Raw genomic sequence first — 23,032 nt, 5'->3', positions numbered from 1 at the left:
AAAAGAGAGGCATACGAAAACCGAAGTTTGACTGTACCATATGCTTATGTTCCTTTACCCTGACTTTGTCAGAAACCAGAATTCTCCCCATGTGCTTTTCCAGATAAAGACATGCTGACAGTACCCTGTCCTCTTGGTCAAGATTGCTTGGATCCAGCTTATCTATCTCTGTATCTTTTAATTCTTAAGTTAACCTCGCTATTGTGATCTTACAAGTGCAGTTATATGAAAATTGGGTCTTGCTTTCTCTTTCACTGTGAACATTGCCAAACACCCAGCTGTCTGCACTTATCAGTAATATCGTAATTCATGTTGAGTAACCTCATCTGGTGGCATATCATAAAAACCCTTTTGGATGGTTCTACTTACAGCATGTTTTGTGAAGAACCAAAAGTACTTAAGGTACTTTGCAGCAGTTTTTCACCTCCAGTTGATTTTGATAGAATTCTGGCTTCGCACTTTTTATTCTATCTTTTATTCTCATCTCACTTTACTCTCTAATTTTGATTTTGACTTAGTCCATTTTAGTTTTGATAAAAGAGAGCCTTTTGGTGAAGTCGTAAAGGGTTTTCTAATGTGACTCAGTGGTCCCTTTATAATGCTAATAGTATTAATATCATCCTATGATGAAGTAACAAGATGCCGTATAGTACTGTTGCCTAGTTCCTGCAGGTTCGTCTGGTCACAGCATACTTGTCACAGTTTTCAGTTTTCTGGGCACCAGCTTGAAGAGCCCCAATATATTGGGTTAGATTTCAGGATTAAACTGGTCCAAGAGTCCCCTATGAATTTCGGTATGATCCTAAATGGTAGTTTTGGTAAAATATGGTCTGTTACTGTGTATTAAGCCATGGAAACCAGAGTGGAAAAGTAATTTAATTTCTCTCGACAAAAAAAATTTAAAAAAGAACTTATTTTAATACAAGGAGAGTATTATTGTACAAGTGAAATCCTTCTGTATAAAATACTTCTTTATTGAACAAATGAAACAAAAGTCAATAAGGTTCAATAATTAACAAAAAGGAACACTGGTGCACAATATTTAAACAACCATTACTTTCTCAAGAACTTTCATCCAGAACATTTTAAATTAAATGACTCAGGTTTATGACATATCAAGTTAAATGACTCAGGTTTATGACATATAAAGTTAAGTGACTCAAAATATTCAGTGTCCAAGTTTCAAAGTTCCAGCTCTTGAATAGGAAGCTCACCTGAATGGCAAGCTTCTACACTTGTGGGGAAGAACCAATTGACAAAATTAACAAAATAAAATTTCAGATAACCTTTGAGTCTCACTTTCAACTCACTACAATGTGAAATCTTACTAGACTTCAAGATTAACAATATACAGATTATGTAAACAATAATCCAAGATTGGTACAGATCTTATAAAGTTATCAATAACTTTAACAATGTTCATCGTGAGTAGAAACACAAAATTTAAGGTAACCTTTAAGGTCTGTAAATGCAAACCTCCAATGTGAAATAGATTTTCTTTAAACCCCTCTGATTGGCACACTTCTATAACACAGCAGAGGCTTTAGATTAATTGTGGTATAGGAAAGATTAGGACTTTCTTCAGAGAAGGGAAAGGTTTCAGATTTCAAGGCATTAATAAAGAAACATTGAGAAAAAAGAAAATATTTTAAATTTTGCATCTTTTTTACTGAAGTCATTCAGTTATTCTTTTTTAGAGCAAGAAATATATTTTGTAAATGAAATTGTAGATTGTTTTTACATTACATTTAAACTATAGTACTATTAATGAGAAAATGATACTGAATTACCCATGTAGCATGCATGTCAGGAGCAGAATTCTTTTCTTCAATAAGCTGTAGTTTGTTTTAGTATTGCCATATTTTGAAGATATTTGAACATGTATTGAGGTAAATACTTATTACAGTTTAAACTATTTCCAGGCAGATCTTAAAGCAGCAGAAGAACAAAATAGTAATCTCCAAACCGAACTTAGTGCCTTGAAGGATAAATGGTCTTCTCTTGAGGGTGAAAAGGCAGAAGTTGAAAAAATTCTATCCGCAGAAATTGCTCGTCAGAAAGAAGATATAGAGTCTTTGCAGTGGCAACTGAACAACACCACTAAAGAAAAAGATCAAGAGATTTCAGCACTGCAAGAAAGATTAGTGAGTAGATTAAAATGGCTTTTGTGTTCATTTTACATTTTATTTGAAAGCCACTGTATATTGATGAAAATTATATAAAGCTGATAGTCGGCCTATGTATGTATGTATGTATGTACTATATGTTCGCCATAGATGGTGAAACTGCTGTACCGAATTGAACCAGAGTCGGAATATATATGTAGATTTTATAGGGGATGGTTATTTTACCCGGTTGCTGTTTTGATCCGATTTCTGGCTATGCTAACTTCTTTATTATCATTCATAGAGAAAAAAAAGAAAGCATTATGCTGATAGAGCTTTTATTGAGATTTCCAAATATGCTCTTACTTTTCTTCTGCGATGAAAAATAACGATGATATTAGAGGATAGTTTTTAGCCAGGTGCAGTTTTGATTTGGATATCCATCCATACCAACTTCTTTAACAGTTGTAGAGAAAGAACATTATTAGAGAGAAAGAACATTATTCTGATAGAACTTTTCATGAGGATTCCAAATATGCTCTTACTTTTCTTCTACAATGAAAAATATTGATGACATTAATTTCAACCAATGCCACTCTACGGTTGCCAACTGCCAAGCACTAGCTGGCAGTGTATAAGGGAAGATTATAGTTATAGCCAGGCAAAGGTTATAGTAGTCCTGTAGCAACCACTTGTCTGTCTTTTCGTTTGTATGCCTACCTGTCTGTATGACCACAGATTTTGTGTATTTTCCCAATAAATTTTCTTGAATTTGTGGTATTGCCTTAAAATTTTTGAATGTCATTACAGCTTAGGTCAGATACATTCTGACTTTGACTTCTTAGTCACCTGGTTAAGTTTTGAGACATAATTTTGGATAACTTATTTGCATTCATGGCACTGCAGTGTGTTTCTAATTTCATATAAAGTTTCAGCATAAAGTTTTGGTAACTAGATCCTTCATTCAGGTTGAAGGCAATCCAGATTCATTGTTAGGTATTGCTGACTGGCTAAATTTCTTGCAGAATTTTTTTTTTTTAGTTATATGTAATTCAGAAAAGATTTTTACATATTTGGGTCATAAGATATCTAATGTAAGAATAACTCTCTCTCTCTCTCTCTCTCTCTCTCTCTCTCTCTCTCTCTCTCTCTCTCTCTCTCTCTCTCTCTTTCCAAAGTTATTCTCTTCTCTCTTTCTCTGTCATAATATGAAAGAACAAACTCTCTCCAAAATAATTCATAAATAATTTCACTCTCTTGATATTTAACATAGGGACAACCCCCCATCTCTTTCTCGGTACTGTAATGAAATACGAATTACGTTGTGGTATTAAGCTAACTTTTAAATGAAATTAAAATGCTTTGGGAGCATGAATTTGTCATATTTAGGGGTTAAACTCTAGAATAAGTATTCAATATATGTATTACCATTTGTTATGCATTTTTAGAGGGGCTGTCAAGGATTTGTGGATTTTATCTATTTAGGGGGGGTCTCCATCCCCCACGAATCCTGGCTGTTTACCATAGTTATTTAAAATAGGTAGAGAAAGTTGAAGTAGCACTTTAAATGTGGGATAAAGGTGATAATGTTTTGAGATTATAGTGCCCTGTATACAGTGTGCCTCATAGTATAAGTGGTAAATTTGAGTTGCTGTTATTAAATAACAAGGCACTGATTTAATACACTTAACTCTGGTAGGACAGGCCTTAAGGTTTTATTCTGTGTAAAGATATTAGATTTTGTTTAGTAAATCATGATCCCTTTGAAGGCTATCTGGGGGTTATTTGCTTATGTGTAATTTATTTCTATTCATTTTTCAGAAAGTGGAAGAGGAAAAGTATCAGGCGGGTTCAGAGAAGCTCAGAAATAAAGAGAAAACTTTAGAGTCCCTTGAGTTGAAGTGTAAAAATCAAGAGTGTGAGCTAGCTGCTACGAAATCAGACATTTTGAAAGTGAAAAATGATTTACAAGCTGCTCAAAGTGAGAATAGATCCCTCCAAGACACCGTACATAAAGAAAGAACTAATGCTGAGCTGCTAGAGAAAGTAAAGCAAGAAATTCAGTCCAAATTAGAGACTGTAAGCAGTGAGAAGAATAGATTATCCTTGAATTTAGATGAATATCATGAAAAACTCGCTTGCTCTGAAAATTGTGTCAAAGACCTTAAAGAGGAGTCTCAGGAAAAATCAAATCAGATTTCCAACCTGGAGGCAAGAGTGAATCAGCTAGTGTGTGATTGTGAGCAACTTAACTTACAGCTAAAAAGTAACGAAGAGGATTTGCAACATAAAATTGAAGAGTCTGACACAGTTAAGACATTGCGGGCAGCAATTAAAGTCCTTGAGGATGAACTCAGTGAAAAGAAACAGGTTTGTTCAGTTTCCTATTTAATAAATATATAGTACTGCCTGTCACTTTCATGGTAGAATGTTTTCTTTCACAGTAAAATTCTTTTGGTGAGCATATAAATTCTGAACATGAGGTGAGCAGATATGGCTAAAAAGTCAAGCTTTACTTTTTTCTTTTAGATTAGTGTACTATAGCACTGTAGCATTATCAGTGCTATTGTGCCAATATTCAGTGAAAGCATTGAACTCTGGTAGACTTTCTGGTGTGTATGCTATATAAAATGGTTAAAACTGGGAGAAGTAATTCATGGAGTTGGTAGTGTAAGAAAGGTTCATCCTATTTTGGCATAAACTTTGGAATAGAATGAGCGTATGGTGAGGCAAATATTGAAATTTGTGAAGTGGTTGCTGAGTTACCTAAATTGTTATTGAAGTGAAGCTTAATTCTAAGTGGAAATTGCCGAGATGAAATTTTCAAAGAAAATTGGCTGAGAAAGGACTCAAAATGTGAAAAATATATGGGAGAAAAATACTGTGAAAAATTATCTACTGAAAAAGATTTACTCAAGTAGCTACATATATAGATTAGTTAAAGATTAGAGATGTAGTACTAGAAAAAAAAGTGCCCAAGTATAATTCACAAGGTTGAGAGGTACAACATCCTGGCAGTCTGGACATATAGTTAGACGACAGCAGTAGACATGTTTATATGGAAATTAACTAGAAAATTAGTCAGGCTTCCATCACACTGATCCAAAGGATTTGTTCTTGAAGGGGGTGAATGGTAGAACACAAAAAGTTAGGAGTTGGACTACCAGATGGAAGAAAAATAAAAAGAACAAATTTGTAAAATACAAAGTCTTGAGTAGGTGTGCTTTGCAAAGGGGCTCAGAGGGAACTGCAGATGAAGCTTCTCAGTAGTTGAATGGTATGGCTGTGAAGCTGTAGATTTTAATCTTTGATTTAGCAAATGTAGGATATATGTAGCTATGGGTGCTTTTCTTCTCTCTTTCTCTTGTGCCAGCATCATTCATTGGCAGTAGCTTTTGCTTAAAAAAAAAAAATAGTTAAAATATTGTTAAGAAACCCAAACTTGACTTTTTCGTATACTTCGTTTGTACAAACTCATTAATCATAAATAGCCTTACTTCTGTGCAAATGGCCCCTCATTCTGACCATATTGTTAAGGTTTGAAAGACAGAGATCTAAGTAAGCATGCCCAGCCACCTTACAGCATCTTCAAGTAGTAGTGTTGGTTATATTTTGTCCATTTTTGCTTTTTACCATTTAGTTTTATCCATTTGTTATTTCAACCTATGATTATTGTTCATAATGAAAGTGTTTGTTAGTGATTGAGTTGTTTGTTTCTTGTTAGTAATTACTTTATTTTTAATTTTGGGGTTGACTTGTTTGATTTTCAATATAGGATTGTAATTCTATTTTCACAGTTAGTGGGATTTGTCGATAGTCACTTTCAATAACAGATTTTCAGTACAGGCGGCCCTCGGTTAGCGGCAGGGGTTCCGTTCCTGGCCACCGACGCCAAGTGATTTTCGACGCTGAGCGATTTTAAAGCCTACGGCCACCGCACACCTTCTTTCGAAACTCTAGACCAGTCAAAGGCGCCGTAATCCCACAACGGCGCAATAAGTAAAATTATATTTATGCAGTATAGTACTATAGAATTTACTGTACAGTACATGTGGGTGTCTAGAGTATGTAAAGATATAATAAGTTTATACAGAGTACAGGTAGCTGTAGTGTTCAGGTTACGATCATTAGTCTTTCGATTGTTCGATTTTATGAGAGATCAAATTACAATGGCCTAACTTTATCCATCTTCTAGTTACATAAGTTCAATAACAGCAAAAGAGAATGATGAAAGTATGGTTTGTTCATGAAACTTACCTGACAGATATATATATAGCTGTATTCTCCGAAGTCCGACAGAATTTCAAAATTCGCGGCACACGCAGTGGGCGGCCAGGTGGTAGTACCCATTCCCGCCGCTGGGAGGCGGATATCAGGAACTATTCCCATTTTCTATTCATATTTTTTCTGTCGCCGGTCGGTAAACAACTGTTTACAGACCTCCGCCTAGGATTTTGAAACTTCATTAGCCGCTTAAGTATCCTAATTATTCTTTCGATTATTGACTTGGATTTGTGGCTAGGCATACGCTATCGTAAATTTTTTCATTGCATTTGATGTCTGAAGCTAGTTAGCCTAGTTTCAGACTTTGTTGTCTGCATGGGGTAAGGTGAGGCTACCGGAACTTTCGGTAGACACTCGCTTAGTATATATGACGTTTACATGTTTTCTTTGCATAAGTTCAATGTAATTAGTGTAATGTGTGACTGATTACGGAAGAAGTAGGATTCATGTACGCATTTTAGAGCGTGTTAGAATCAGGAGTTTTCCTCCACAGTAAACAGAAGTTAGAAATAATGAACCTTCTAACCTCCTGTAGATTTTATTTTGCCTAACCCTGTGGTATGGCTTACGGGCCTAGAAGAAGTGTCTGCTAGAGGATTACATCAAGTAATCTTAGACTAAAGTGCTCGCTCTCCAATCAGTGTTGTGAAGTGTAGTGCCCCTTGTGTTGTGGAGGGGGCGTCAGATCGGCCCCATAATGCCTCTAGGCCTGGACCTCTGTCGGACTCCCAGGACTCAGGGAGAGGGCATGTCGAAAGCCGCAAGAGGGTTACGTGGGCTCCCCACCGATCTGGCGTCCCTTCGGCAGGACCTGTTGACGATTCCCAGGCTGCTAAAGATCGTGCACGTGCATGAATCTTGAAGGATTGCTTCTTGTCCTCCGAGGCGTCCTCCCCGCGCAAGGGTTGGAGCTCTCGGAAGGACTCGCGCCCTCTAAGAAGCTTTAGAGAAGAGGACGCTTCACGTCCTCTCTCTCGTCAGGAGGGAACGTCAGATCAGCCCCATAACGCCTCTAGGCCTAGACCTCTGTCGGACTCCCAGGAAACCAGGGAGAGGGCATGTCAAAAGCCGAAGGAGGGTTACGGGTTTTTCATGCTGATCTGGCTTCCTTTCGGCAGGTCCTGTTGTCGCTTCCCAGGCTGCCGAAGATCGAGCACGTGCACGAATCTTGAAGGATTGCTTCTCGTCCTCCGAGGCGTCCTCCCCACACAGGGTTTGGAGCTCTCGGAAGGACTCGCGCCTCCTTAAGAAGCTCTCGTCACGAGAGGATGAAAGAGTCCTGTGCCCTGTCAGGGCTCTCAAATTTTATTTACTTAAACGAAGGAAGTAAGAGGTCCTTCGGGTAATTTGTGGTGCTCAGGAAGAGACCACATTTACCCTTTTCGAAGAAAGAATGCACTGGCTCTTTTCATAAGGGACATATTAAGGAGGCTCATTCATCTTGCCAGAAGAGTGATTTGAGCCTCCTGCGAGTGAACGCTCATTTATACATTATTAAGGAGGCTCATTCATCTTGCCAGAAGAGTGATTTGAGCCTCCTGCGAGTGAACGCTCATGAAGTTAGAGCTGTTTCAACCTCGCTAGCATTCCTAAAGAATATGGTAATCAAGGACATTCTTGATTCCACCTTTTTGGAGGAGCAACTCAGTATTCGTCTCCTCTCCTCATGGCGCTCCGTATATGTTTATGGTAACGTTCGCTTTACTTCGAAAGAAAAGCATTAAGTTTTTGACGTCCGGCAAGTCTTGCTTTGCACAGTCAAACAACTTATGTCTCTGGTTCGGCATAAGAAGGGCAATTTAGACGTGAGGAAGCTTTTGGAGGTGCTCGACGTCCTATAAGTAGAGACATTCTCCAGTACGCTCGGCAAGCACCTTGCGAGGGTGTCTTTCGGACGCTCGGCGTTCCTGTGCTGAGGGTGTTTCTGGAGATGTTCTTTTGCATTACTAAGACGCAAGTTGCCGCACAGGCGGCCACTATCTTTGTAAGAAGGTATGAAGGTCTTTAAGGCCCGTCTTGAAGACGAAAGCCGTACGTCTTCCTTTAGTGTTCACACACTTCAGGAGCAGCGTGCGGCTCTCCATGGAGACTCGCATGAGGACGTCCCTTGAAAATATTCAACGTCATCCGCAAAACGCGGTTCGTCATAACATTGAGATGTTGGCAAGGTCGCTCGCCAGGACGCCTCTTGGCGGGCCTTGCATGCTTCAGCGCTTATGAGGACGCTTTTGTGGACATTCGCCAGGACGCTTCGGTGGAAGCTCGACAGGACGCTTTGCGAGAGAAAAGACTTGTAGACAGCGTCTTATTTGCTGTTCAGGACGTTTCTTAGGACGCTTGACGCTTTCTAAACGCTCGTCAAGAGGAGGTTTTTTCAAGACTCTCCACAGGACATTCCTTTACAGAAATTTTTAAAGAAGGATTCGGAGTTAGCGGAGAGACATACCCGAATTTTTTCTTCGATCCCTCTTGCCTCTTCATCGATTTCTCTGAGAATCGGGAAGATTATATACTCGGATTCCTGGGTGACTTTCGGTCATGTTAAAGGGTTTTCCCCTATTAGCAAACTGCCAATTGTTTTGTCAAGTAAGGACGTTTTCCCCATTGTCAAGATACTAAACGTTTTGTCATTTTAGTGGGGGACCCCTCATAAATGGGGTAGTTCTCTTTGACATAGATTTTAACGTTTTTATCGTTAAGCGGATAAACTCATTAACAAATTTCGGAAGAGCTCTCATTCATTTTCAGAGGCTCATCCGGGGAGTAAGAAAAAGACTTGTAGACTAGATCCAGGAAGTCTTATGTCCAATATCATAAGAACATTGAACGGTCCTTTTCGATCCTCGGTTCTCTCTTGATGATCTCTATTCGAATATTACTCCCTTTTCTTGGCAAGAGTCTTGGCAAAGAATCAAGGAGTTCTTTTAAAAAGTCTCATTCATTAGAACGTGGACAGTCGTTTTCCTTTCTTTCTCTCTTCCTCGTCGAGGAAAGATGTAGTAGAGAATTCGATGTTCAAATTACTACAATACTTACGTAGTTTATCTTTGCGTCATTTTGCTAACGCATGGGTCAAGTCATATACGCATATCGTATTTACCTCTGCGGATAGAAGCCGAAAGAACTGTTGTTCTAATGTATTTAATTGTCACTCCCTTCAACCTTCCAAGAGTTTTCGGAGTAAGAACAACTCTTCAGGTATTGTTACGACAACACCAACTCAGCTTCTGTATTTAGCGAATTTTGTTTCGTTTAAATATGCCTGCTTGAGAGTTTCCTTTTGCTCGATAATTTCATACCTATCCCTTCGTAAAAGGAGTAGCTGGCAACTCAGGCAGATAGTGCGAGACGATGAACAAGGCTGCTGTTACTGTGATCTACGCAGTACCGGCTAGCTCGGTGACATGCGCGGTTGGTTACGTCTCTCTCCCTTGCGGGAATGGCTGAATAAGCCGTCTCTCTGCCCTACAATCATGGATTTTAGCCTCGGGTTGAGGAAATTTCTAGTAATCTTGAATGAACACGCCTTCCGTTTACTTAGATAATTTCAACAAGATATCTCTTATACTTGTTCGGTGCGGGTTTACCGCACGGTAACAGAATTCTGTACGAATCTACCGCGGCATAGCACTATAATAATGCTCTCCTGCTTATGCAAAGCGCAGCCTTATTTAGGGAAGGAAGCAGGCTGAGTGAGGGAATGGATGAGTTTGCTGGGGACCATTTCCTCGCTGGAGAAGCTTGTTTTCCCTGAATAAACAGCAATTCAGACCTCTACATTTTTTCCTCACGAAGAAATTGGAATAACATCAAAGATCTAGTAATAATTCTAATTTTCTCTCAACGGCTTGAGGATCACCTCGGGTGATAGCGAGAGGGTGCCAGACATCCGAACAGAGGAACAGATGTTCTGGCACATTGTCTGAAAGAATTGGAAGCCAAACTGGTCGGCTCTCCAGTTCCTCGAAGGGTGAGTTTGGATCGAGTGGCCCAAATCATCTCGGATAATTTCTCAGCTCTCTCATAGCTCAAGAAGAGAGAGTTGGTTATGGGCTTGGGCACGGAACGTAACGATCCTCAAGAGGTTCGTTAAACTAGTGCACGTCCGTGCGCGTCTTCTCGATCGAAGGCAACAACTACTGACGTCTGAGTAATCCTCACTTAGAAGTATGTCGAAAGTTGAGGAGAGACTGAGGGCGTCCTTTCGTTAAGTTTTTCGTAATATTGAAGACGAAGGAGCTTCCTAAGTTGTTTCCCTTATTCATGATCCTAGAGGATTAGCTTTAGTCTCCACATGTTGGCCTCTAAGAGGTTGGATTCACAGAGGTCAGGTAATTCAGAGAATTGTCCAAAGACCCTTCCCGAGAGAATCGTGTAATCTAACATCGTCACTTAGTGAAGTATCTAATATCTCTCCTCTCTGAGTCTGAAGGCGTTCAGACTATCGAGAAGCGATAAGATCTTCAAGATTAATGGCAGTCTCTTGGCCAAGGCAAAGCAGTGCTGCCTATTTTCAGTGTTCAATCGGAGGGGGCCGTTTCTGGAGATAGTGAAGGGAAATGACTGTTCCTCCACCTCGACCTCTGTGAATTTCTTTATGGTTCTATCTTTCCGTATGAAGTATGAGATAAGCTAGAAGTCCTAACTATTGTAGAATATGCAAATATGTTGTTGACGGCCTCTAGGCTCAGAGATTCGGTTCTGTCAAACAACAAAGCTTCACGATCTTTGAGGTCTGGGGAGATCTTGAAATTCTCTTGATCGCAGGTTCTGGCATGGAACTTAGACGTAGTCTGAGTTTCTGATGCCAAAAGCATTTCGAACCTATCCTTTCTGCGAACTTAATACACGTGACCAGAAAGGCTAACATTCTAACCGCTCTAGCCACGGCAAAGAGGGTTAGTGAGGTTTTAGCCATCATCAGAGGTTTTAGCTTAAAGGACATAATGCGGTCTGTCCTCTAAGCCTTCCGTTCTTGATAAAAACGAAAACCTGTCTAACCCTTGACCCGAAGGCTTGGAGACCAAGGGTATGGCACAAATTATTGGGCAAGGGCATTAGAGAGTCCTGTGCCCTGTCGGGTCTCCCAAGTTTTATCTTGATAAAACTATAGAAAGTCGAGGTCAACGGACAATCTGCGGTGTTCCGTAAAAGATCAGACTGGTTCATGTCCAAGAACACCCTGGCATTATAGTCAAGGAGTTCTTTTAAGAAGTCTCATTCATTATGTTTGCATAAAGATTTGAGATTTTTTCTTAATATGAATGCTCAAGAGGTGAGGGCGCGGCCTCGGAAGCATTTCAACAGAGCATGACACTCAGTAACATCCTGAGTGCCACGCTTTAGCGAAGCAACTCTGTGTTCGCTTCACACTCCCGACGGGATGTGAAGACGACATTTCAGATCTGTAAGTCGCTAGGACCATACATATCCGTAGATATATTATTGGGGGCAGCAAGCAACACGAATCCTATCCTATAGAAAAGGGATAGGTATGCTTTTAACTTTGAAGGGTTGGTCGCTTGAGGCGCGTTCCTTTTCTTTAGCCTAGAAGTTATGGAACTAACTTGGATAGGTTAGGTCAGGTGGTGGTTTTAGCTTCGTTGCCCTCAGAAGTATGGTCATATGGTCTAGTCACATTGTGGTCACGCCCCCGTTGACAGATCATCTAGAGCGCACCAGCATTACAGGTCTCTACCTCGCTGGCAACTCTAGTAACGCAGAAGCAGACTTTGGTGACAGTAATCACGAAGTCGGCTATGCTAACAGGTGAGGAACCAAGATGTATATCGTCTACTTAATTTAGTTTCCCAAAAATCCTATTCTGTCTCTTCCCACCATCCGAAGGTGGGATTCAGCTATATATATATCTGTCAGGTAAGTTTCATGAACAAAATGTTATTGTTATAATACAATTAAGTTTGTTCATACTTACCTGGCAGATATATATAATTAAAGTGCCCACCCACCTCCCCTCAGGAGACAGTGGCACTGATAAAATATGAATAGAAAATGGGAATAGTTCCTGATATCCGCCTCCCAGCGGCGGGAATGGGTACTACCACCTGGCCGCCCACTGCGTGTGCCGCGAATTTTGAAATTCTGTCGGACTTCGGAGAATACAGCTATATATATATCTGCCAGGTAAGTATGAACAAACTTAATTGTATTATAACAATAACATTTTTAACGTTATACTCGTTGCGTGAACGTGTACAGCCATGAACAACCGAACAAGAAACGACTTTCTAAGTACAACCAAACTGGATAACATCTGTTTGGCTTGTATTTCGATCATCGTACTACAGTGCAACATTACCGTATTTGTTATAAATGGTGTTATGTATAGAATAGAACTGAGATATCGTAATGTAAGAACTTTATTCGCTATAGATCAGAGATCAATATAGATTAAAGATCAATCGGGGAAATATACCGTTAAATTTAAACCTAGTTATAACAGAAGCTGAGAAAACTGTTCAAGCTCCTAATGACTATTATCGTACATCCGCAACAAGGATAAAACTGCAGTAAACGTCTGCCATCACACACAACTGTAGATAAAATTGGAATAAAATAATTTTAATCAAAACTACTGTGCTTGAAAGAACACATTTTACTGTTGGTTTCACGCCGATATAAGATAAATAACGTAAAGTTCGTATTACGATGATATAAAGGATTATTGCGAACGGAATCATGTAATTTTTTACGCAATAAACATGCCGCCAACGTAATCTGTTAACGAAAAAAATAGTAGTTCACATTCACAACGAGACATATTCAATAAATATTTCCACCTAAAAACATGCTGTATAAGGAAAAATAACTTTGTCTCATATAAGTCAAGTATATAGATATTCGTTTATGCTAACTAGAAGCAAGAGCATTCGCTCAGAATTGCGTTATGGTGAAACAAACTCGTATTCATCAGCTGATTTCAAACCACAACATTGGGCGCTCCGCGGAATACGGGCTTAAGTTTGCCGTAGTATTTTAAAATACAATAATATGAGAATACATACAATATTCTTGGATACAGTGAAATAATGTATAACTTTTTAAAGGATTTATGGAAAAGATGCATAATTAATAAAATAACACAATGCATTTTTCGGAACTTGCGGACAAGAGCGAACATGAAAAACCATCCCCTGACAACGTGGAGCGTAGTTACAAAGGCTGCCTTAATTTGTATCTTATTTCTGTACAAAAATGAAAATACCTTTATGTAATATATTTTCATACACATTTTAAACATAAAAGCGTAAACATTTGAAAAATTGACACATCGATCGCTAAATTTGCACTCATTTTTTTTTAACTCGATATTTTCGGAAGAGCGGCAGACGGCGGCATACAAGAACGAACTTGAAAAAAACATCTTAGTGGATAACTTGAAGGGGAGTTTCAAAAGCTGCCTTTTTATCATATTTCTGCACATAAATAAAAATATGTACCCTATTCGTAATACATTTTCATACACATTTTAAACATAAAAGCATAAACATTTATAAAATCGACACATCGATCGCTAATTTGCACTTTTTTTAATTCGATATTTTCGGAAGAGCGGCAGGCGGCGGCTTACAAGAAAGAACATGAAAAAACATCGTATTTGACAACGTGAAGGGCAGTTTCAAAAGCTGCCTTTGTATCATATTTCTGTACAGAAATAAAAATGCCTTTCACGTAATACATTTTCATACACATTTTAAACAAAAGCATGAACATTTATGAATCGACACATCCATAGCTAAATTTGCACTTATGAAACTCAATATTTTCGGCATAGAACAGCGTCAGAGGCATATATTTTACCCTAATACCTACGCAATAACTCTCCATAAAATTTGTTAATATAATTTGCATAACCTTTATGGGCTGAACGGCATTTCTACATATGTATGAACTCGTTAGACAATGGTGCTAGCGGTGCTGTTAACTGAAATTTGTGCCGTAAAGATACCTTTAAAATGCCTTATTTTTTTAATGAATATTTTTGACGACCGCCGTAAAACCGATTCGCCGTTGAGTGATTGCGCCGTTAACCGCTGGCCGCCTATATTAGTAATATTTTTTTATTGCATGGTAGATTTCTTCATCTTTCTCACACCAAAGTAATGGGGTACCTATTGGGTCTCCATTTTATATTCCAAGTGATTTTCTGAAGTGACTTATGTATTTTCAATTATTTTTATTTTTAATTTGTTTTCATGATCAGTTTTAAGGTTTTGCCCTTATTTTAACTGTTAAGCAAGTGCTTATGAGTTTATGTATTAGTGGTGACTAATGAAATGGAATTATAAAATTTAGGCCAAAGGCCAGGACCTGGGATTTATGTCATTCAGTGTGGGTAGCACAATTGAGAATAAAATGGTTTTAAAGGTGTAACAGGAGGAAAACCTTGCATTTGTACTATGAAACAAATTTTATTAGAGGATGGAAGAGAGAGAATATTAACAGAGGTACATTAAAAGGAATGGAAGTGGGTATAGCTACAGGCAAAAAGGATGTTGCAAAGAACTGCACCATGTAAGGTGCACTGACAGGGGTTGACTGTTATGGTTCCCCTCACCCTGTCCTTGTGTTTACAGTATTCTCCTACTTACAATGGGGTTAGGTTCCGAAAAATCCATTGTATGTCGAAAAAATTGTATCTCGAATATAGTCTAGCCTACACTAGGGTAATCAGTACCATCTTTACATATAGGGTAGTGTACCCTACACTACACAGTACAGTGGTCCCCCTGTATTCGCGGGGGATGCGTACCAGACCCCCATGTGAATAGTTAGAACCCGCGAATAGTTGGAACCCCTATAAAAATGCTGAAAACAGCCTATTTTGTTAGTTAAAACTCAAGAAAAACCCACTAAAAATTATTAAACTTGTTTTTTTTAGTAGTTTTATCACAAAAAGTGCATTTTATGATGAAATTGATATAAAAAACCAGGAATTTGTGGATATTTATCAGAAAAATACCACGACTATGCAAATTTTCCACAAATAATGCGGGGAAATGTTCCTGAGAGAAATCCACGAATGTGTGAGTCCGCGAATCCGGAGAACGCAAATATGGGGGTCCACTGTATACTTATAAAAATATGGCATAGTAATTATTTTCACCTAATTCTCTGGGTTCAATGTATGGTGATTCATGATAATTCAGTACTAAGAGAAATTGAATAACATTAACAAGTTAGCCTAGCGTATACAATGATAGATACCATGGTAAATCGGACTCAGATTCGGACCAATATCATTATAATTACTCTATCCTATTATATTGTATGTACTCTCATATTAAGTATTGTATCATAGAATACTAACAAAGCGGTCAATGTTTTGGTTAGGAAATCAGCTGATGGCAAATAAGGGTTTATTTCGTCGTATTTAACTCAATTCGGAGAGAACTGTTTTGCTTCTAGTTAGCATAAAAGAATATCTATAGACTACTTTTATGAGACAAGGTCATCTTTTCGTTATAAGACATGTTAATTTTAAATCGAAATATGAATCTAATACGTCTTGTTGTGAACTAAATTATTTTTTTTGTTAACAGATTGCTTTTATTTGTTATTTTCACTTGATTTCTTCGTAGTTCTAGCTTTACCGTTACGTTATTTATCTTTTATCAATGTGAAAACGGCAGTAAACTGTATTCTTTCAAGACCTGAAGTTTTGATTAAAATGATTCTCTCTCAACTTTATCCACAGTTGTGTTTGATCGGATAAGTTTACGGGAGTTTTATCTTTGTTACCGATGCACAATAAGTCAGTAGCAGCTTGAAAAGTGATCTCAGTTTCAGCTACAACTTTGTTGAAATTTAACAATATGTTTCCTTGCTGATCTTTGATCTATAGCGAACAAAGTTATTATCTAAAAATATATCAGTCCTAATATACATAACGGCATTTATAACATAGCTGCGGTAATTGTTTACTATCGTACGACAGTTGAAATACAAGCCAAATGGATGTTGTTATCTAATTCGGTTGTACTTAGCAAAACGTTTCTCATTCGGTTGTTCATGGCTGTACATATTTACCAAAAGTGTAAAACGTTAAAACAAAACTTTCCTAATTGTCTTTTGCTTTTTTTTTTAACTTATTTAACTAGAAGATGGGATAAAGTTACCCTATTGTAATTTGGTCTGTCTCTCTTGCTGCCTGGTTGTACGCTGCTGGGCTGTACCCGTTATGAGCGAAATTTAAAAATATTTTCAAAATATTGTCGTATCAGTATTAATTGCTAACCCCATCGTAAAATCAGATTATCGTAAGATGAATTATCATAACTTGAACACTACCTGTATTTGGAAATTTTCCACACTGCTTCTCATAGTATACATTTTCAACTTGACTAAACTTGTGTTGGGAACTTTTCCAGTGTGTTTTGAGTGGTCAGTGGTTCCTTTACTCCCAGAGGAGGCCTTATAAGCATCATGCTCCTCAAAATTGCTGTGCATACCTTCTCTGATTCATTTGTCATTGACTGCTTGTGCCTTTAGTTTCATACTTCTTTTGATGAAGCTTGTGTCCTTTATCCTTCCCTTTTATCCAAGAGTGGTAAGCTCAAGATCTCTTCCCATACTATCTCAGTTCTCATTGTGATTTTTCCTGTTGAAAACTCATCCCTTCAGGATTTCCCTTGCTCCAATAGATGACCCTATGACTGCTGTGAAGGATTTTTTAACCCCTTCAGTCAGTAGTCTTTTCTTCACTGTCTGGTTTTGTTCTGCCTAGTCTCATACCATTTGCATCAGTGCCTGTACCTTTCATTCATTCTCTTTCTTTTTAAAGATAAGAACTAAGACCGGGAACAAATTCTTAGCATGTTTATTGTAAAATATCTACAACGCATCCTTGGAGGGGAAGTTGTGACAGCATTCCCCTTTACCACCTCAAGCAAGGTCTCTCAGCTCAGCTCCAACTCTTATATGGTGATCTGAACAGTTGCCAATAGGGATAAATGGAATTAGGAACATTTTTCCCACAAAATTCATTCAAACTGTATGGTGCCAAATCTTGAACATACATGTATGGTACCTGGACATTACCCCAAAGCTATATGTAAATATATGTATATTACTCATCCGCAAGGGGTTAATCTTTTGAAGAGGTTGGTCTTGCATCATGTTTGTTGCATGCGATAAATAGGATTTGTTTACATTCATTTGTTGTAATCTGAGTATTGGATGTACCATTACTGATGCAAATTGCAACAAACTCATCATACATTCTAATTGCCATTTGGAAACTGGGTTGTGCAAGGCACGTTTTGAGGACTTGCCTTATTCTGTTTTGAGTATGATGGGGAGAGACAATGGACCATGAAAAGTATCCCAACACAGTCCCTGCTATGAAAGTGTCTGCTGGGTGTGAGGTGGGATTTTGCCAATTTACCATAAAACCTTTTGACTGTAGTCAGTTAACTACTGCTCTTAGGTTCTTCAGGCTCACCTATCTTGTGGGCCCCCAGATTACCAGTCCTCTAGATAGGCTATTACTTGTATTCCTGATTTCTCAAAGAACTACCATTACTAATTTTGTCAAAACTTTTATGGCAATGTTTAACCCACAGGACAAGACTGAAGTTGTACATATCTATCCATATCTTGAGCCCTAGGAAGGGACAAAAGAGAATGGCGACAGGGACATGCCAGTACGTATACATCTTAAAGGTCTATACAGTAGACCCCCCGTATTCATTGGGGAAGGGTACCACACACCCCAGCAAAAAGCTAAAATCTGTGAATACTTAAACCCACTATAAAAATGCTTAGAACTATATTTTGATAGTTAAAAAACAAAAAACAAACTTTAAAAATGCTTATTCCCAAATATTGTAATAGTTTTATCACATAAATTGCATTTAATCACAAAAATTATATGAAAATACAGTCATTTGTGAACATTTCTAAGTGAAAAAAACTGCCTATAGGCGAATTTTCCGCAAAAAATGGTTATTATATGTATTATAGTCCATAGGAAAATCCTCGCTCAGGTGAGTTCGCGAATAGTGGGGATCAACTGTAGTTGTCCAAGTCCCTTTTAGAAAAATTGAACGTACTAGGGCAACAGTAGTTATCCGGGAAATTGGGCAGACAGTGTGCTTGTTCAGTGTCGATAGGTCTAGGGTCACTCTTTGTTTGGAGGAATCCTTTTTGGAAACACTTAGGGAGACATGCTTGCTGGAAAGTATATACATGTTTCTCTATGGCTCCCATTAACAGGGCCTTTCTGCACGTAAAATTCTAGTAAGGGATCTGATTTTTGGGAGAACCCCTTTACGAGAGAGGGGGTTGAGACCGTTTCCACCACAGGGCATTTAGAATTAATGCTGTGTCCCCAAGAAGAAGACTTGCATGTGGTGTCAGTGAAGTCGACACCCAACCATACCATTCCTATTGGTATCTGGCTCTTCCTCTGCCTCTGCCCTTAATAGGCATTCGGTGTTCCTTTTCTTTTTCCTATAAGAGGGTCTTTGAACTTTATGAAAAAGATTTTTTTACTGTTATTGTCCCTCTGTGAGGCACTGTCCCTTCCAACTATGTACGTGTCTTTGATGAAAAAGCTTTTGGTGTGACTGAATGCTTACCTTTATAAGCAAGCCTTTTTGGGTTGGGTAAGGGGAAGTTTCAGGTTTTTGCTTTCTAAATTCCTATTTTCCCAAAAGAGTACTACTCTGTACAATTCTGATTGCAGGCTTGCTTGTTAAGTTTCTAACCCCATGGGACTCCTCAAACAGGTCCTTACAGAAGGGGGTTATAATGTAATAATGAAGTTACTTTGGGAAGTGACAAGTTGGAGCCCTCCAATGTTTCCATTTGTGCTTTTATGTGCCACTCTATAAAGTCATAGAATGCTTGCCATAGGGTTCTCATAAGACCTTTGGCCACAACAGCAACAATTGTTTTGGAACATTTTGGAAGCCTTAAGATGGCAACTTCCAGCAAGGTGATATAGGTTAGGTATAATTCTGCTGAGGCTGTTGCCTCTTCAGATTCTTCTCATAGAGGTCCTAAATTGCTGCATAGCTATATATAAAGGGAGCTTTTCCCCTTCAGAAGGGAGTTATAGTGTTGCCCATTCCTTGGTGTTTTCCAAAACTGGGATGACCGTTTTAATTCTTCCAATGTCTCTGGTCTATTAATCTCTACAATATTCTGAAAATCTATCTTTACAAAATTAATCATTTTGAAAGTGAAGAGACAGAAGGCTGGGGCTACTTTGTGAGCAACTTGGGTCCTGGTAAGAAAACAGTTTCTGTTAGTGGTCTTTCACATGTACAGCTTCGATCAGTTTTTCTCTCGTTATACTATAGATATTTACTATAGGGAGAGAAAAGGCATACCTGGTAATGAGTTTTGGAGTCTTATCATGGTTTGAAGTTTTGTAATTAGAACTGACCATTTAGTAGTTTCCAGTCGGAACTCCAACACTAGGCTTTATTAGGGTAGCATTTGCATCCCCTTTCACTTTTGGGTTGCAGGATGCAGTACTTACTTAAACTTCTTTTTGGAATAATGCATCATGTCCCTTATGTATTGCCATTCTGTGGCAAGGATTGTTTGTTTTTTTTTGTATGTTCATAATTTCTTTATGGAATTGATCAAATGCCACAAATTATGTGTCCCTTTTTGGGGAAGCTTACACATTTTCACCAAGCTTCGGCAACTGTCTGTTAACAAAGGGGCACAAATCCTGGGGAAGTTACAATACCAACTACACTATCAAAAAATCCCCCCGTTTGCATCTCAAGGAAAACTAAAAGTATTTTTTAACATTTGGTATACTACTGTATTTTTTAAAAAGTAATCTTGATGTTCATATTATGATTATTATTATTAATAAACGATACCCTTTTTGTATTTATCAATCATTTTTATTGGAAGAAATGCACAACTAATGTTAAGATTTAACAAAACAAATTGTTCTCATCTTAAATATTGTGAATGTATTCATAGTCTTCGTTATTGTTAACAATTCATTAAATGAAACCACCAAGTCACATTTGTTTTTAATTGAGAGGTAAAATTTGATCAAGATGAAGTTAGAAGCCAAACAGCTAAGTGGGAGAAGACCAAAGGAATGGATGAAAAATAAAATGTTGCAATCATTGCAGTTTGTTCCTAAGAATGAATGCCTCAACTATAGTGTGCCCTACAAAGTGTGTTGTGAGTGGTACACCTCTATTGATTTAAATGCCAATGAATAAAATCAAGATCCAGGATGAGAGATTTGTTAAGGTGCAGTTACAATTCCAGATCATATTTTTTTCTCACTTTATAATTGGCAAAATGAAACTGAAGATAATTTTGTTTTATTGTAATTCTAGGCACTGAAAGTTCAGAGTCAAAGGTTGGCAGATATGAAGAAAACCATCCAAAGAGAGTTCAAGTTATCAACAGATACAACTGATCATACGTCCGATTCTCGTCCTGAACTCAGACCACTGCTGACCTCATCTCCTGGGCCTGCTTGTAAATTTATTATATATAAAAATTATTTGTATTTTTGTTTCAAAGAAATCTTTTGTAGCTACAGTTTCCTATAAATTTAAATCTGAATTATATTTTGCTTTCCTCTCTCTATATAAAAAATCTTATAAATGGGAGAGATATTAAACCAATCCTATTTAATTTTCAGCTCTTCCTGCTGCTAACAGTTGCCAGACTGGTGTAACTTCTATGAATGGCAGTGTGGATGAAGATGGTATAAACAACACATACTTGAAACATGTTATCATCAAGTATTTGACATCGAGAGAGTATGAAGTGAGTGACTTCATTATTGTTAATAGCTTTCATTTTGCTAAATATGTCACTTAACTCTTTCATTATGCAGGATTGATTTCTTCAGTCATTAAAAGGTCTCTTTCATGACGTGGGACTTATCCTCTCAGTGATAATTCATTTGGTTCAAGATATTACTTGTAATAGATAACACATTTCCCTCGTCATTGTAAGGAGCTTTCACCTACATTCTAGCAACAAATGGCAACCTTTGATTTCCAACTTACAGGATATTTGCAGGACAAGGGGAACATCTTCAGTAACCATCACAATTCCATGAAGGAAGGGGGTTTCTCTCAATGATGTAGTAATACCAAGACTTTTCATTGGAAATTACAATCATAGTATCAGACCTGAACTGTCAGTTAGTTCTGACTGTGAAAGTATTGAATATGGTGATGTTTATTATATCATTGTTATAGACAAACTTACTGTAGATAGTTATTTGACTTTAGTTTTTATCAGAGATGTTTATGAATTAGAGGAAATGACAGGAGGAAGCAGATCTGTCAAGAAGCCAGAGGTGGTATGAGGAAACAAAGAGAATGTAATATGATTTGTAAACAGAAGACCATTGAAGATTCAGTTGGTAAAAATATGGAATCTGAAACTTGTACAGAAAATAACTTCACATTTTCTACATCATACCAGTATTGTAATTGATTTTTCTGTAAGGTTATTCCATATGAAATTTTTACCCAAGAGCAAGCGTTCAAGGTTTGTATTAAAGATTTTCAAACTTTAATCAAAATTGTCAAACTAAGTAATGGAAATTACATTACTTTACTCAATGTTTTGATAGGTTTCACACCCAAATGAATTACTAATAAAAGCTATATAATTCAATATTTGAATAATTATCTACAGGCAGCCTCCGGTTACCGTTAGGATCATTACCGGCATTTCGGTTTTATGGCACGTCCAATATACTCATAACTGGGTTTTACCCTCGAGAGGGTTTATACCACCGTTGTCTGATAATTATCTGTGGCTTAGCCTAAGCACCTATACACCCTCATCAATACAATAACAAATATGCATCTTTTCCATGGCACTTTTAAAAAGTTATACCATACCTTACTTCCCTGTATCCAATAATACTGTACGAATGTAGTCTTATAATACTATTGTAATTTAAAATAGTACAAACAAAGCGATCACATTTTGGTTTGGAAAAATCAGCTGACGGAGGTAAGTTTTATTTTTGTACATGCAACTTCCCCGGCAGATATATACTTAGCTTATGTCTCTGACGTCCGACAGAAATTCGAATTTCGCGGCACACGCTGCAGGTAGGTCAGGTGATCTACCCCCCTGCCGCTGGGTGGCAGGAATAGGAACCGTTCCCGTTCTAGAACCAGATTTTCTCTGTCGCGGTAGTGTCAACATATGTTGTTGCTACCTCCTGACTTGATTTTCGTTTTTCATCGCCATCGATCTTCTGGGCTGTCTTTTGCAGGGAAGTACTGGGTCTTTGGTTCGGCATACGCTTTTATTAACTTTTTAATGAATTTGGCTTCGAAAATTTCGAAGAATATATGACGTGTAACTACCGAAATTTTCGGTAGACACTCACATAGTTTGCAAGAAAGGGAAATATTAATATTTATTCATTAATATGTGTAATAAGTGTTAGAATTGATTGAGGAAATATACTGACTTCCTACTTTAGGGAGTCAGTAAAGCATGTAACTAGATACGTTTCTTTTAAAAGTTTTTTAGAAACTCGTACTAACGAGCAATTAGAGTATTAACAGTACTAGTAGTGTTGCATCCTCATCACCTTCTTACTTCGCAGAAACTTCAAATTCATAATTGCAATTTGAAGACAAGGATTGTGGCTC

At 37.8% G+C, this 23,032-nt stretch overlaps 1 protein-coding gene across 4 annotated transcripts in view; it reads left to right on the top strand.

The window, feature by feature from the left end:
- Nucleotides 1-23,032, top strand: part of LOC135197937 (golgin subfamily A member 1-like) — a 133,247-nt gene that overhangs the window by 81,908 nt on the left and 28,307 nt on the right. For 3 of the 4 annotated variants that reach the window (XM_064225217.1, XM_064225216.1, XM_064225215.1), the window contains exons 9-12: nt 1,923-2,144; nt 3,927-4,475; nt 20,732-20,876; nt 21,043-21,170. In XM_064225217.1, coding sequence (XP_064081287.1) covers nt 1,923-2,144; nt 3,927-4,475; nt 20,732-20,876; nt 21,043-21,170 — 1,044 coding nt within the window. Of the gene's footprint in view, nt 1-1,922; nt 2,145-3,926; nt 4,476-20,731; nt 20,877-21,042; nt 21,171-21,417; nt 22,032-23,032 lie in introns of those variants that run through there. The other variant, XM_064225218.1, reaches the window with a different exon arrangement.

Source organism: Macrobrachium nipponense, chromosome 21, assembly GCF_015104395.2.
Source record: "Macrobrachium nipponense isolate FS-2020 chromosome 21, ASM1510439v2, whole genome shotgun sequence".
Classification (NCBI taxonomy): Eukaryota; Metazoa; Arthropoda; class Malacostraca; order Decapoda; family Palaemonidae; genus Macrobrachium; species Macrobrachium nipponense.
Note: the sequence above shows the minus strand (reverse complement) of the source record. Positions and strands in the feature narration are given on the sequence as shown.